Source organism: Hypoxylon trugodes (assembly GCF_022578975.1).
Source record: "Hypoxylon trugodes strain CBS 135444 unplaced genomic scaffold F4822scaffold_5, whole genome shotgun sequence".
Classification (NCBI taxonomy): Eukaryota; Fungi; Ascomycota; class Sordariomycetes; order Xylariales; family Hypoxylaceae; genus Hypoxylon; species Hypoxylon trugodes.
The window spans coordinates 2183479-2197219 of NW_026250020.1; the positions used below are offsets into that span (position 1 = coordinate 2183479).

The following is a 13741-nucleotide window of genomic DNA, read 5'->3' on the forward strand; positions in this document are numbered from 1 at the left end:
CTGCACTTACTCCCGAAGTTTTAGTTCCCCACTCGTCTGGGGAAGGAGGTACAATAAGTGGCTTGATTATGTGGGAGGAAGGTACAGACGGCCCGCCCGGTTTAGGAGTGCGGAATTCGGTCCGGCCCTGTTCATCCCTCTCTATCCGATGTACCTGTCTATAAAAGTGATGAAAGGTTTAAAATAATAGGGGAGGTAGGTTAGGTATTCTCTCAGTCCCATATGTACTACTGTTTCTATATTCCCGTTCGTGTACACATTCTTCTAGTATACGAATCTCTTATCAAAGAACCCCATTGAACACTCTTATAAATATATACCTTCATTCCCGCTTCGACTTCCCCTTTACTATATCGGCGTGATATCTACTAGGATAGATACATAGACATATCTTCAAATTACACAAATCATTCATCATGGCCCCCTCGGCAATCACAGATTCACCCCCAACCTACCCTACTGCCTCCGCTACAACCCTTCCTGCTCACATAGAACACACCGACGACTACGCTGTTCAAGCCGGTGTATCCAACTTCAAGGGCTACGACCACACGACATGGTGGGTCGGCAACGCGAAGCAAGCCGCCTCCTATTACCACAATCTCTACGGCTTCGAGACAGTCGCGTACCGGGGCCTGGAGACAGGGAGTCGGTACTTTACATCATATGTCGTAGCCAGTGGGGATATCCGCTTCGTGTTCACATCTCCTATCCGCTCTTATGCTCATCTACCCGAAAATGAGTTCATAACAGATGCCGAGCATAAGCTCCTCAAGGAGATGCATGAGCACCTGGAACGCCACGGCGATGCCGTCAAAGATGTCGCCTTCGAGGTTGACAATGTGGAAGGCGTATACCACAACGCCGTTGCCCAAGGCGCCATATCCGTGCAACCACCACAACTCCAGCACGATAAGATCCACGGAGACGTGTTAACGGCCGTGATCCGAACCTACGGCGACACCACGCACACCCTAATCTCGCGACGCAACTACACCGGGCCCTTCCTCCCGGGTTTCCAAGCCCGGTCCTCCCCACCCTCAACTCTCATACGTCCAAGGGTAAACCTCTCCCGCATCGACCACTGCGTCGGCAACCAATCCTGGAACGAAATGGCCTCAACCTGCGGCTTCTACGAGCGCTGCCTCTCCTTCCACCGCTTCTGGAGCGTTGACGACGACCAAATATGCACCGAGTACAGCGCCCTCCGCTCCATCGTAATGAGCAGTCCCGACGACGTCGTCAAGATGCCCATCAACGAGCCCGCCCCCGGCAAGAAAAAGTCTCAAATCGAAGAATTCGTACTCTTCAACTCCGGCCCGGGGGTCCAACACGTAGCTCTTCTAACTGAGGATATCGTATCCGCGGTCTCGGCTATGCGCGCGCGAGGAGTGGAGTTTATAAGTGTACCGAATACGTACTATGAAACCATGAAAGAACGCCTGCGAACGGAAAAACGCGGGTGGGAGTTGCAGGAGGAGTTTGAGACCTTACGGCAGTTGAACATTCTCGTTGATTATGATGAGGGTGGGTATTTATTACAATTATTCACTAAGCCCGTGATGGATCGCCCCACGGTGTTCATCGAGATTATTCAACGGCATGGGTTTAGCGGGTTCGGGGCTGGGAATTTTAAGAGCTTATTTGAAGCTATTGAGCGTGAACAAGCTGAAAGGGGGAATTTGTAAATGACGAAGTCACAGCGACTGTTAATTGGCTCTCTAAATGAGTATAGAGAGGGAAGCGGAATGGGATGTACAATAGTGCATAATCATTGTTACGAACTTACGAACCGGCACAGCGAGATTGTTTAATGAATTAGTCGGTTGGATGAATGGATGGATTTATTTTATGATATTATAATGCGATGAATGGCTTGAGGACATTCAACAGATGGGATGGCCATAACCATTATCATAGTACAATTAGCGAACTACTAATAGCTTGTGCGGAGCAGTGATGGCTATAGCCTATAAGCAATAGCTAGCTATTTTTTGTCATTCATTCGGATATCCTCTATACTCCTAATGGATTCATTGACATATCGTAAGCGTGAGTTCTGTCCCCTCTATATGAAGCAATTCGTCCCCTAGAAACAGCAAATTTAGGTGCAAACACCCCTTATCCATTCATTCAGTATGCAGACCCCACCAACGCCCCTCTTTGTTTTCCTATGCAGTAATGCCTAAAGGTTCGAGGTCATCCAAAGATTACCTCTGTCCAATCACTAATTGACTGTGTTGGTGATGTTATATTCATTCTCCTATAAAAGGACCGTGGACTTGTTCAGTCGTTCAAGGCCTATCCGTCGATTTCCATCGCGCCATTAGCGTCGCCGTTGCCATTAGCACTGCCATTAGCATTTTGCGCACCCCTCGTATCGCTCTGGCATCCGGGGCAATTGTGCAGAACTTCATGGGCGAATAAATCGCAGTCGATGCAAAAATGGTTACGGCAGACTTCGCACGCGTATCTTCCGGATTCGCTTAGACCTTTGACCGGCGGGAGCGACGCACCGGCAGCAGCGCCTTTGTCCTTAGGTTTGTCGGCTCTAGCTTTTCCTTTCTTCGATTCGGGTACTTCGGGGAATGGCGTTAGACACGAGTAGCACGCCTTCGAGCGGCGAGCTTCAGACCATGATACCTCGACCCAGTTGCGCAGAGGAAAGAGGTGGTGGTAAGATCTGGCTAAATGCGTTGATAGAATAAGTGTAAGGCCGCAACCGGGACACTCGGCGGGTAGTCGGCAGACACGGGAGGTGCAGCGAGTACAGGCATAGCCTTCTCGTGTAGGTCGGTTATGACATGCGCAGTAGTGAATACTATCTCCGGCGGCGAGAGTTCTCGAGGGGAAGCCCATCATGAGCAAGCTTGCGTTGTTCTGCTCCTGTGTTCGGGTAATCGGAGGTGTCGTTATCGCTAATAATAGATCTTTGAAATGTTCTTCGTGAAGAGCTATGCTATAACTCGAATTATCTCCACCGTTGGTCTTGGAACATAGCTCTTCGCAAATAGCGACTTGTGCTGCAAGTCCGACGATAGACACTCGTATACGGTCGCCAATCAAGGAGTTGATGGTCTCGTGTATGTCGCCCGGGTCGCTTGATATTAACGCTCCGTAGACAACAACGACCTCTCTTGTTCCATGCGATGGTGTATGGCTGTAACCCAAAAATCGTCAGTTATTCCCGTTCCTTGGTCCTTTATGCTAAAGCTATAGAGACCCACAATAGAGCACCTCTGCACATCTCCAGGGCATTTTGCAAACTCGGGTTTCCTTGGGGATCCTGCTTGATCCAATCCTGTAGTTTCTCAAGGTGTTCAGTCGGGTTTCCGTCCATGTCACTGATCCTGATCGCGACGCCGTCCCGCATACCTATTACGGCTAACTGTGAGATCGGATTCTGCTCGAAATATTCTCGGACGAACTGAGAGGCATAGGCCATCGTTAACTCGTAGCGGCTGGGTAACATATCCTTTTCGAGCATAGCAAAGGACATGTCTAGAACTAGGACCAAGTGACGTATTATACCACGTTGTAGGGGTGTTGTATCCTTCAAAAGTCGCGCACGCTTTTCTGCTTCGGCGCGGCCCTCGATAACACCAGCGAGTGTGCCATCTGCATCTTCGACGACTGTATCCCACGACCTTTGTATGCCTTCCCAAGCGGCCTTAGCGCCCTTACGTCCACCTTTCTTAGATTTATCGGCTTTGGATTGGGTTCGTGTACCGTGTCGCGTACTAGATGTCACTTGGTGATCGCCGAACTCGTCGTCAGTAACGTCGTCGGCTTGGTATTCACCGTCGGAATCGGCCATGGTCGCGTTAGATTCGTGATTTGTGTTGGGCAACTTTAACTAGTGAAAACGTGCCAGAATTGATAGAATAATAAAATCCCTTTGTCGGCGCGAAGACTTAAGGGGTGGTTATATGGAAAATGGAGAGGAAGAAAGAGAAAGGGAGGAAAAGAATAGAAAGAGTCCTAAGCTCTTAATGACGATTAATGCGTCGGCGAGATTTTTTTCTTACGAAACCTCAAGGCATTGTCAATAAGAGGATCAAAGTACCACATAACCCCCATAAAATAACCATGAAATCCTCGATAAAACACCGGCGAGACACAATCCCGCCAGAACAAAAAAGTTGTAAAATCTAGACGGGAGAGATGCAATAGGACAAGGCTGTTTTTCTTTGTTGAGCGCGACCGCGGCGATTGCGTAGCCTCGTATTTAGCATTATAAGCTTCGACCAATCAGATGTTGTGTAGATAATACTGAATTGGTAACTTGAAGGTACTTCCAAAGGTTACGTACTTAGACCTACATACCTGCAAGTGCACCTACCTCTTTTACATGTATCTACCTGTGCGCGCATCTGCACCGAGATCTTATGAACTTTAATCGGAAATCTATAAATAACATTTTTTACTTTTTACTCATTTACTAAGATGGACCGTGTTTTTGGTTGGTCTGGAACTACATATAGTATTCAATTCTATCATACGACGTCATATACATTAGTCGCACATATCTGGGGTATACTTTCAACCATGCTCAACAACACTCTTCGCCAAATTGGCGAATGGCAAATCTGCCATCATATGTATGAATATAACCTCTCTCCCCCTTTCTCTTCCCCTCTCCTTGGTTTTCTTCTCAAGCGTGCTTACGTTGCTTCGTATGCAATCATGCTTTTTGAACCCATCCTCCTTTAAAGGTCAACTAGTTTTTATACGTGGATTAAATTTTTTGGTGGTATTTTTCGTTGCCGGTTCCCTGCGACACCGTGTTTATCGGCGGGTTACGGCCAAGGAGTGAAAAGAAAAGAACATGAACGGGTATATTGTTGAACCTGAACGCCGACTCCGTATTCAAAATTAGTGATTAACCCCGGGAGAATCAAGGATAACTCGCAGGTTGACTAGCAATTGGCCAATCATCTTCGGTGATGCTTGACCAAAATACCCAGATCATGACTACGGATAGTAGAGTGAAGAGCGTCTCGAACAACGCCCCATCGATCTTGCCACTCGTTCCATTGCATATGTAGGGGCTGACCACGTAGTTGAAGATTTGTCCCAATGCAAATAGAACGGCAGCGCCCGTGAGATAGATCATAGGTCGGATTTCACCCAAGATTCGTAGAACGAGTACTGACTCCAAGACGTAGAAAGCCACTAGGAAGATGAGTGGCGCGAGCTGGTAAAGGACGTAAAGTGCAATATTTCGGTAGTGGTTGGTGGGATCCGGAACAAACTCATTCGTCCAGTGGTAGCCCGTGTCGAGGGTGATGTAGCCGGTGCCGATAAATAAGACGCCACCAGAGATGAGCATGAGTCCTAGTGAGAGCGGAGTTCCATCGTCTAGGATTTGGTATCCTACAACGGCATTAAGGAGAAGGACCCATGTTGTCGCGATTATCATTCCAATATGAATTCCAGTAAAAGCCTATGCTGGGTTAGTCTTATTTGAGACACAGATCCAGTGGAGGCGTCACATACAACCCGAACTGTCCCACTAAGAGGAAACTCCCCGACCGTGAATATTTCGCATATTTCGATTATGATATAACCAAGGAGAAACAATTGTATTTCCCTGCAAATGAATTAGTTGAAAGGCCTTAGGTTTTATGATGATTCGTTACGGACCTCCGGCCGACTGCGGCCTTCTTTCTTTCCGAGCGCAATATTAGTAGTATTGACACGGCAATAGCAATACCGCAAAGTAATATTGACCCTTCACATTGTTAGTAGGAATTGACGTAGATCTTGCAGTCAAACAAACCTAAATTTCCTAGATATCGGCCTCCAGACAGCGAAATGCCTTGTAGTTCGCAACCACCCCATCCGCCCCGCTGATTGTGGTTTTCCGAGAGAACCTAGCGATGATTGTTAGCGATGTCGGGTCCTTTGGCGGGACGTTGCATATGTGTATCACTGAATGAACGTACATTGCACACTGGTAAGGTCGAATCGCGACAGAATGCCTACGTATTGCGAAGTAAAGTTAGCATTGCTGTGGAATTTGGTCGAAACATATCGACCATGGTTTAATCATAAGAGAAACATACGTCGAAGTTTCCGAAGTTTGTCGATCCCATTTGGCCTTAAAGCGCGAAGGGATCGCGCAATGATAAACCCTTGAGGGTGGTATGGAGTATATGGCTCGTCGAGGAATATGACTTGCGCTGATTGTGCTGTCCTTTGCGAACCTAAGTATTTCAACGGAATATTTGAACGCGCGCAATTTCGTGACCATTCGCTGAAGCCCTGATCCTAAATTGAAACGCTACGGTAGAAATTGTTGAGAATTTTGCTCGGTGTCCGGATGATTGAACGCAATCTGACTCGCGCGTGCGGACGACTCGATATACTCGATTCGAAATGAGATTGTTGCCGAGAAAAAAAGTCGAAGGCTGGATTATTATGATGTAATTCGAAAATTTCCCCCTCAAGACTCCCTTCCTCTCCAAATTATCGTATCTCGAAAACCTAATCGTTGTTGTTGTCTCGTTTGTCCAAGAAGATTACGGGTGTATTATCTCGTGAATCCTCCACGGAGAGAGGGATCGTATGTGTAAGAGGGAAAGAAATGAGGGCGCAACAAACCCAGGGCGAAGGTTGTTAGGGTGATTGGTTCTGCTAAGCCAAACTTGGCTCGATCCCCTTGCGCCTTCTATGACAACGTTAGAGAGACGAAGCTACCCTTCTAGGTAGGCAATCTATTGTATTGTTAATCTGTAGGTAGGCAAGGTAGGCAAGGTTGGTAGGGGAAGGCGACGACTGTGGTTGGAGAGAGAGGAAGAACAGTGGGCCTTCTTAAATTATCCCAAGCTTATTTTGGTGATTCGATTTGTACTTGTTCCTGGATGGAAAGGCAGGAACAGCGCGATTCAAGCATATAAAGTGTACATGGATGGGCAGGGGTCGGAAATCTAGTTGTCTGGGTTGTCTGGGTTTGAACAGGGGTGCCAGGGCGGGCCAATTTTGTATCTCGCATTTCACACTTAGACGTTCCTTCGTTCAATGTTCTCAGACTAGGTTGTAACTTAAATCCCATCTATTTTATATGGATGCGAATATTGGCGTTAAAGTTTCGGATTACTGGCTTCATACTTTGACAAGTTCGAACTCATCTTATTAGCCGGCATACCAAATAGACTAATGTACTAATGGAGTATATTTTAACGTGGACAACTATGCCCATCCTTACTTGGTGTAGATGTGGTATGTACCTAGGTAGGTGGTAATGTAGTAAATGTACGTTGCCGATAAGACTAAAAAGGGAAGAAAAAATAATAAAATAAAATAAAGTCGTTTGCGAACCGGACAGCAAGATCCGCGATGTCTTGCATAAAAGTGGTTGTACATCGACCTTGGAATGGGCTAGGACTTACATGGAAGACCTAGCTCCTACCTAGGTAGCTTTAAGGACCCATACGTCTGTGAGTAATTGGATTGGATTATCTTCATGCGTGATGAAGTGTAGCCTCTTATGAGATAAGCAAGTTCACGGTACACCACTTATATACGACGATTATCCCATCCCACTCGCGTCTTAACTCCTTCTTCCCAACAACCGTAACGGGGGGCCGCATTAATGAAGGCGATGAAATACATAGGTAACATCCCTATGAGCCTCGAGGGTTTCGACACTGGTTGTCTTGGATTTGCCCAGCCAAGCCCCTAGCATACACGCCAGCATACGTAAACTTGTAAACTTGGTCCTGAGAGACAAATAGGCCGATCGTGTATTGTATTGAGTACATCGGTACTTCAATACAAGCAGCTAAGACATTTCTTATTAGCGCTGCATCTCTTCCCGCCCGATGTTACTTCTACCCGCTGGGCCCATGCTCCTTCATTTTGCAATCTTGGATGAATATCCGCTTACGGTCCGTTTTACCAAGAAAGTGCATAGTCGATAACTTCTACGGACGAGGTCCCGCTCATTATCGGAGTACCATACTGTTAATAGTATTCGCTCGAAAAATGATTCGGTGATGGTGTGATAAGAATTCAGTAGTATTTAGATATTCTCGAAACTATTCGTCCTAGGATGTGAATTATGACAGAATAATCCATAATCCTACAATACCTATAGTACCTAGGTATTTGGTGTAGAATTGGTGGTACGATTTAATGATAGATGATCTGCTTTCAGTTCCACGTTTGCGGCGTCTCGGGATAGGCGCAGATACCACATGTCTTCAGGGCACCTTGGGGGCGCGCAGGGTAATCTCTAACCAACCGCGTAATTGAAACCTATTAAAGTAGGCAATTAACATGGCGCGATGGCATTCCGAGTCTCAATGCTCATATTTTCAGGATTCGGGGCGTAATCGTAGTTTCTAATGGAAAATAGAAACGTTTCGTTTCAGCCACCATCCCTTTTCATGCCAGACTTTGTCCCAAGGCATCTAATTTCAATGGTCGGTCGTATATATTGGTCAGTTGGTTTGTAATTTTCGCGCCATCATTTGCCAACTAGCCAGTCAATTCGCGAGGACGACATTTTGTTAGGATGACCTCGAGCGGCTCTTACTAGCTTCCTCTTTGGGACTCTGTCTTTATGTCGCGTGTAATTCCAAGGTTGAGGTGATTGAAAGTAGGCAAACGATAAGTCCGTATCGGGTATTTAGGATATTCCGTGTGAGCTTCGAACTCATCCCTAGATTCGAATGACGTAGGTGTATTTTGTTGGGTTGGCCAAGATTCCTATGTTGGCGCAGTGGCTGGGCCGAGCATGTGCGCTTAGATGTTTGTCGAACTTTTAACGCTCTTCGTGCAGAATCGATTGTCCGAAGAGCTATATTAAGTTCTAATCGCATTACCTGGTAGTCAGACTGACCAAGATCCGATGACTATTACCTACCTAGTCAGCAAGGTCAAGCCATTGTGTTAGTTTACTAGATGAAGGCAGAGATGTCAGGAAGAATCATCATCTGATAAGCCACAGTAAGTAAGAGAGAAAATATTATCTCGCAGAATGCAGGCAACCCTTGAGATTAGTAGTTATTCCATTTTCACGTGCGCGTGGGTAGAATACCAGGACTTTCGAGGCTGTTAATGAGGGGGGTTGGGCTATCAGCCGAGCTATATGCGATCCCTACAAATGGTTCTCGTGATTAAGCTTCTCCGAATTCCCAGCAATCGACTGAGACATTGGTAGAACTGGGAAAGGGTTCATTCTGACGAGGAGAAATATCTGGGGTGTTGCATCCTCAAGTGACATTCTCGCTGACCGCCTTAGCCCGAGTATTCATGCTATGATGCCATCGTGGGTCAGTTTGCATACTGGAGCCGCTATCCCCAGACGGCTGAATATGCAACGAGTCAACACCTGACCCGACTGGTTTCTTGGACTGGCTTATGTTCATTCGTCGAATCAGGTAGAGGATTTGACATGTGTTACAATGTATCGTATGCGAATTCCGAAAGGGGTTCGGATTTGCATAGGATTGTTATCCGAGTAGAGAGGGTGCCCCCCAAAAGACTAGATTTAGTAGAGCTCGACACTGCACGATTACCCCACAGACTCTTCGATCCATCATGTGACTGAGGGTCTGTTCTGTCTTTTTGTCTGCCTGCGGATAGTGCTAACCTTGGAAGTTATGAAAGAAAACTCTCGGACGTGAGGATAACCGTTAGAACGTTAGTACAGCGGGACAGAGTTGTGACGGTCGCACGTGGTATCCATCTATAGGCAGCTTAGTTGGTTTTTATAGATTAAGCTTCCCGTCAAACACCGCTTAGATGGGATGGATGTCTGATATTTAGATGTTTCTGTGTCACCTCGGGTAGGTAGCAAAATGTACCTGCAAAATAAAGTAAAAAAAAAAAAAAAAAAAAAAAAAATAAGTATTACAGTTTATAAGGCGAATCGTCACCACGCATATAGTACAGTAGCTGTTTAAGATGGATACAGTAGAGTACATCGTATTTTGTAATTTTGTAAGTAATAAAATACGGCATAGCACTATCTTCTTTCAGAAGGGTTGTGGGGGTTTTATTACCCCACACTCAGAGTTGCAACTACCCAGCTGCCCTGAAACCTCCAAAGACTACGGGTCGCGGTTGCCGCTGAAAAGGCTGACTATTACACAGTATTAGGTTTACGGAGTACTTCTTGCTTGTGTAAGAATCAAGAAGGATCAGCGTCCATCTTCCCTTTCTTTTCTCCCTGAACTACAGAAAAAATAGGGGATTGCAGATTAGGATTCTATCGATCTGTCCCGGAAAGCCCTGTATTATCTTATTCTTTTCTTTTTTCGAAACCTACCTAACTTTACTCACTCATTTACTCACAATTCATTCTTTTTTTCTCCAATCTCGCCAATACCAATAGTGTATACAGCTCGAATTGCCGACTCCTACATTATCTCAGACATTTTTTGGTCCCCTTACACCAATTACAATTAACATTTGTTACGGTTTTTTATCGATATTACTTTGAGTAAAAAAAAAAAAACCGTTCTCTCCGTTCTCCGTTCTCGGGCTTCCGTTGGTTAGGTTGCAACCTTTTCTTCTGTATCGGTATTGGTACCTACAGTGTGTGGTACCTACCTATACCCGTGGACCTACCAGGCCTCCAGGGCTACTATCCATCTCTAGATCCAGTTGTGCATGTGTCTTGTACTTTGTTGATCCACCTACGTGCGTTGTGGTTTGAAAACTTGTCAACGCTCTTTCGTCACTCGTCAGGCCCGGATGACACTGAATCTTGGGGCCCTGTCCTATATACGCACTCCACCCTTTCCACATTCCCCAACTCAATTCCAGTCAACACAATCATCGCAGGAGGGTGCTGCTGCCTCACAGCCCCAATACCTCCAAAATTCCTTCACCAAAATCCAACCGTCTTCCTTCCAACATCCCCCTTCGAACCCTCACAAACCGATCCGAACACGGCGCCCAATCGACGTCATTGCTGGCTGGCCATCGGGACCAGCCATCCTACGAGAGACACTCCTCCGACTCTGCCGATTCCGACTCTTGGACTGACACCGGTGATCTCGCCGAGCAGTTGGCAGATGAGGAGGATCCCTTGCGGAAGACCCTCGCCGATACCTCCGTAAACGAGGACCTCTTCGCCGGCGCCTTTAAACGTCATCCTAAGCATAAACGCGTCCAATTTAGGAGGTCCGTCTCCGAACATAGTCATCAACGCTCCTCCAGATCCTTCAACGGCACTATCGATAAAGAAGCTATCGAGGTCCCCAACGTACCACCACGTCGTATCTCTAGAGCAGAGCGTATCATATTCGCCATCATGCCGGGTGCCGGGGTACACGGTTTCACGGGCAAAGCCCTCATGTTCGTAGCACACGTTTCCCCATGCGTGATACAATTTGTGCTAACCATGTCACAGTTACTTTACGAGTATATTCGTTTCGTTAGGTGTTTTCTTATTCGGATATGATCAAGGAGTTATGTCGGGTATCATCACGTAAGGCTCGCTGATGATTCTAATCTGACTTGACAGGTCGTCATGTCTTCTAACAATAGTTCAGGGGCCCGTACTTCCGGGATTACTTCAAGAATCCGTCGAAAGCAGAAGTCGGCACGATGGTTGCTATTCTTGAGATTGGTGCCTTAGTCTCATCCTTAGTAGTAGGAAGAGTTGGCGATATCATCGGTCGGCGAAGGACGATCTTGTACGGCTCGATCATCTTCTTCGTCGGTGGAGCTTTACAAACTTTTGCTGCCAATATGCCCATGATGATGCTGGGTAGAATCATTGCGGGTCTCGGTGTTGGTTCTTTATCCACCATTGTTCCCGTCTACCAATCCGAAATTTCTCCTCCTCACAATAGAGGTAAATTGGCCTGTATCGAGTTCTCGGGTAACATTATCGGTTACACGACGTCCGTCTGGGTCGATTACTTCTGCGGTTTCATTACCAGCGACTTGTCATGGCGCATCCCTCTACTGATGCAGTGCGTGATGGGTGCCCTTTTAGGTTTGGGCAGCTTAGTTATTGTCGAATCACCAAGGTAATGCACTTCGAAATTTTCGAAAATGAACTTGTGTTAACCTTTATAGATGGCTTCTAGACAATGACCACGACGAGGAAGGTATTGTAGTCATCGCTAACCTATACGGTGGCGGAGACATCCACAATGCTAAAGCTAGAGACGAATATCGCGAAATCAAGATGAATGTCCTACTCCAACGAATGGAAGGCGAACGAACCTATACCGAGATGTTCCGTCGCTACAAGACTCGAGTCTTCATTGCTATGTCAGCACAAGCTCTCGCCCAACTCAATGGAATTAACGTCATCTCATACTACGCTCCGTACGTTTTCGAGTCCGCTGGTTGGGTTGGCCATGAGGCAGTCAAAATGACCGGCATCAACGGTATAACATATCTGCTTTCAACCATCCCACCGTGGTACGTCGTCGACAGATGGGGTCGCCGAGTCATCCTCCTTACCGGTGCCATTGCGATGGCAATATCTTTATCCTTAGTATCATACTTCATCTACCTAGACATCAAGTCTACACCAACATTGGTAGTCGTCTTTGTCATGATATATAATGCCGCGTTCGGTTATTCGTGGGGACCAATCCCATGGCTTTACCCACCCGAGATTCTGCCTCTCAGCATTCGATCGAAAGGAGCAAGTTTATCAACTGCTTCCAATTGGGCATTTAACTGGCTTGTCGGCGAGATGACTCCTATCTTACAAGAATGGATCAAGTGGCGGCTGTATTTAGTACATGCATTCTTCTGTGTAGTCAGTTTCGTCGTTGGTAAGTTTCCATGCTCTTGTTTCCGATTATTACATGATTAACCGGAGACAGTTTATTTCATATATCCCGAGACCTGTGGTGTACGATTAGAAGACATGGACTCGCTTTTTGGAGATGCTAGCACTGCGGTGGGCACTCCTGGCGTGAGATCTGAGACCGGTTCTCTGGTCCGAGCCGGATCACCGGTGCCGTCACTTGACCTTCGAGGACGACCCCTTGGCTCGGATGCTAATATTCCTCCGATGGATATCGATCCTCCTACTTTGAATATTGTAGATGGAAAGCCACAGTTACGGTCCGAAAGCCAGAGTTCAAGAGGACGGGTAGGTGAATGGCTCACGAGGATGGTTGGACAGAACCGAGGCACAAGCAGTAGCCCGGCTAGTGGAACCAGATATGCGCCATTAGACCAGCGAGATGACTGAATTTACGAAACACGGGAACGTTAAATTGGTTGCAGGAGAACTCTTTAGACTCTAATTCATATAGATGGCGCGTGGTGGGATTTTCTGAAGGCTACGACAGCCCACGCTCCAGCATTATTGTACAGTGTTTTGCATAGGGTCATTCAACAAACTCACGAGGACCTCTACGACAAGTGACAGGATCGAAAGAGATACGGAGAAATGAACTTCATAATACATTCTGATGGGGAGCGAGTTTCTATTTTCATATATCCGGCCGATCCCCGGATGAACGCGAGTTCATCAAGAAAAACGGGACATCGTCTTATCGTGCGGAACAGAGATTGAGAGCATTAGATACCTACTCGAGGCAGTCTATTTAGGTTAATACTACTAGGCGGGATACTCACCACTACTCAATGTAGCTGGTGGTGATTCCGCGCCGACAATAATTCCAGGAGTCAAGTCTTGGGGTTACGTGCCTCCGTAATAAGCTACCTAGGTACGGGTTCGTTGTAAAGGTACCTAGGTATGGACTTGGTTGGGACAACAGATAGTACGCAGGGCGGAAAAAGCTGTCGA

The 13741-nt window shown here is 46.7% G+C and overlaps 4 protein-coding genes across 4 annotated transcripts; 2 read left to right on the forward strand and 2 right to left on the reverse strand.

Moving 5' to 3' along the window:
* Window positions 1-302: 302 nt before the first annotated feature.
* On the forward strand, window positions 303-1995 carry F4822DRAFT_259071 (4-hydroxyphenylpyruvate dioxygenase). The gene has a single exon (XM_051454547.1). The coding sequence runs from the start codon at window positions 417-419 to the stop codon at window positions 1686-1688; it is 1272 nt and encodes a 423-aa protein (XP_051314592.1). The 5' UTR covers window positions 303-416; the 3' UTR covers window positions 1689-1995.
* F4822DRAFT_404055 (TFIIH basal transcription factor complex, subunit SSL1) lies at window positions 1980-4318 on the reverse strand. Its single transcript, XM_051458160.1, has 2 exons — window positions 3228-4318; window positions 1980-3160 (listed from the first exon to the last, which is right to left on the reverse strand). Exons 1-2 carry the CDS (start codon window positions 3815-3817, stop codon window positions 2302-2304), a joined length of 1449 nt encoding a protein of 482 aa, XP_051314593.1. The 5' UTR covers window positions 3818-4318; the 3' UTR covers window positions 1980-2301.
* A 487-nt stretch (window positions 4319-4805) lies between these two features.
* Window positions 4806-6465, reverse strand: F4822DRAFT_259129 (chitin synthase III catalytic subunit). The gene is made up of 6 exons (XM_051454548.1): window positions 6069-6465; window positions 5949-5984; window positions 5783-5876; window positions 5647-5734; window positions 5500-5593; window positions 4806-5446 (listed from the first exon to the last, which is right to left on the reverse strand). Exons 1-6 carry the CDS (start codon window positions 6096-6098, stop codon window positions 4898-4900), a joined length of 891 nt encoding a protein of 296 aa, XP_051314594.1. The 5' UTR covers window positions 6099-6465; the 3' UTR covers window positions 4806-4897.
* A 4242-nt stretch (window positions 6466-10707) lies between these two features.
* On the forward strand, window positions 10708-13180 carry F4822DRAFT_429439 (sugar transporter STL1; the record flags this gene model as incomplete). Its single annotated transcript, XM_051461101.1, has 6 exons — window positions 10708-10730; window positions 10798-11313; window positions 11369-11446; window positions 11511-11993; window positions 12043-12755; window positions 12807-13180. The coding sequence occupies 6 exons, from the start codon at window positions 10708-10710 to the stop codon at window positions 13178-13180; spliced, it is 2187 nt and encodes a 728-aa protein (XP_051314595.1).
* Between the last annotated feature and the right edge of the window lie 561 nt (window positions 13181-13741).

Bases quoted from the DNA above. Each gene is read 5' to 3' on its own strand.
- F4822DRAFT_259071 (XM_051454547.1), top strand. From the start codon at position 417: ATGGCCCCCTCGGCAATCACAGATTCACCCCCAACCTACCCTACTGCC.
- F4822DRAFT_404055 (XM_051458160.1), bottom strand. From the start codon at position 3,817: ATGGCCGATTCCGACGGTGAATACCAAGCCGACGACGTTACTGACGAC. The intron at 3,161-3,227 runs GTGGGTCTCTAT...TTTGGGTTACAG, and splicing joins ATGTGCAGAGGTGCTCTATT to CCATACACCATCGCATGGAA.
- F4822DRAFT_259129 (XM_051454548.1), bottom strand. From the start codon at position 6,098: ATGGGATCGACAAACTTCGGAAACTTCGAC. The intron at 5,735-5,782 runs GTTTGTTTGACT...AACAATGTGAAG, and splicing joins CCGATATCTAGGAAATTTAG to GGTCAATATTACTTTGCGGT. The intron at 5,447-5,499 runs GTATGTGACGCC...AACCCAGCATAG, and splicing joins TTAGTGGGACAGTTCGGGTT to GCTTTTACTGGAATTCATAT.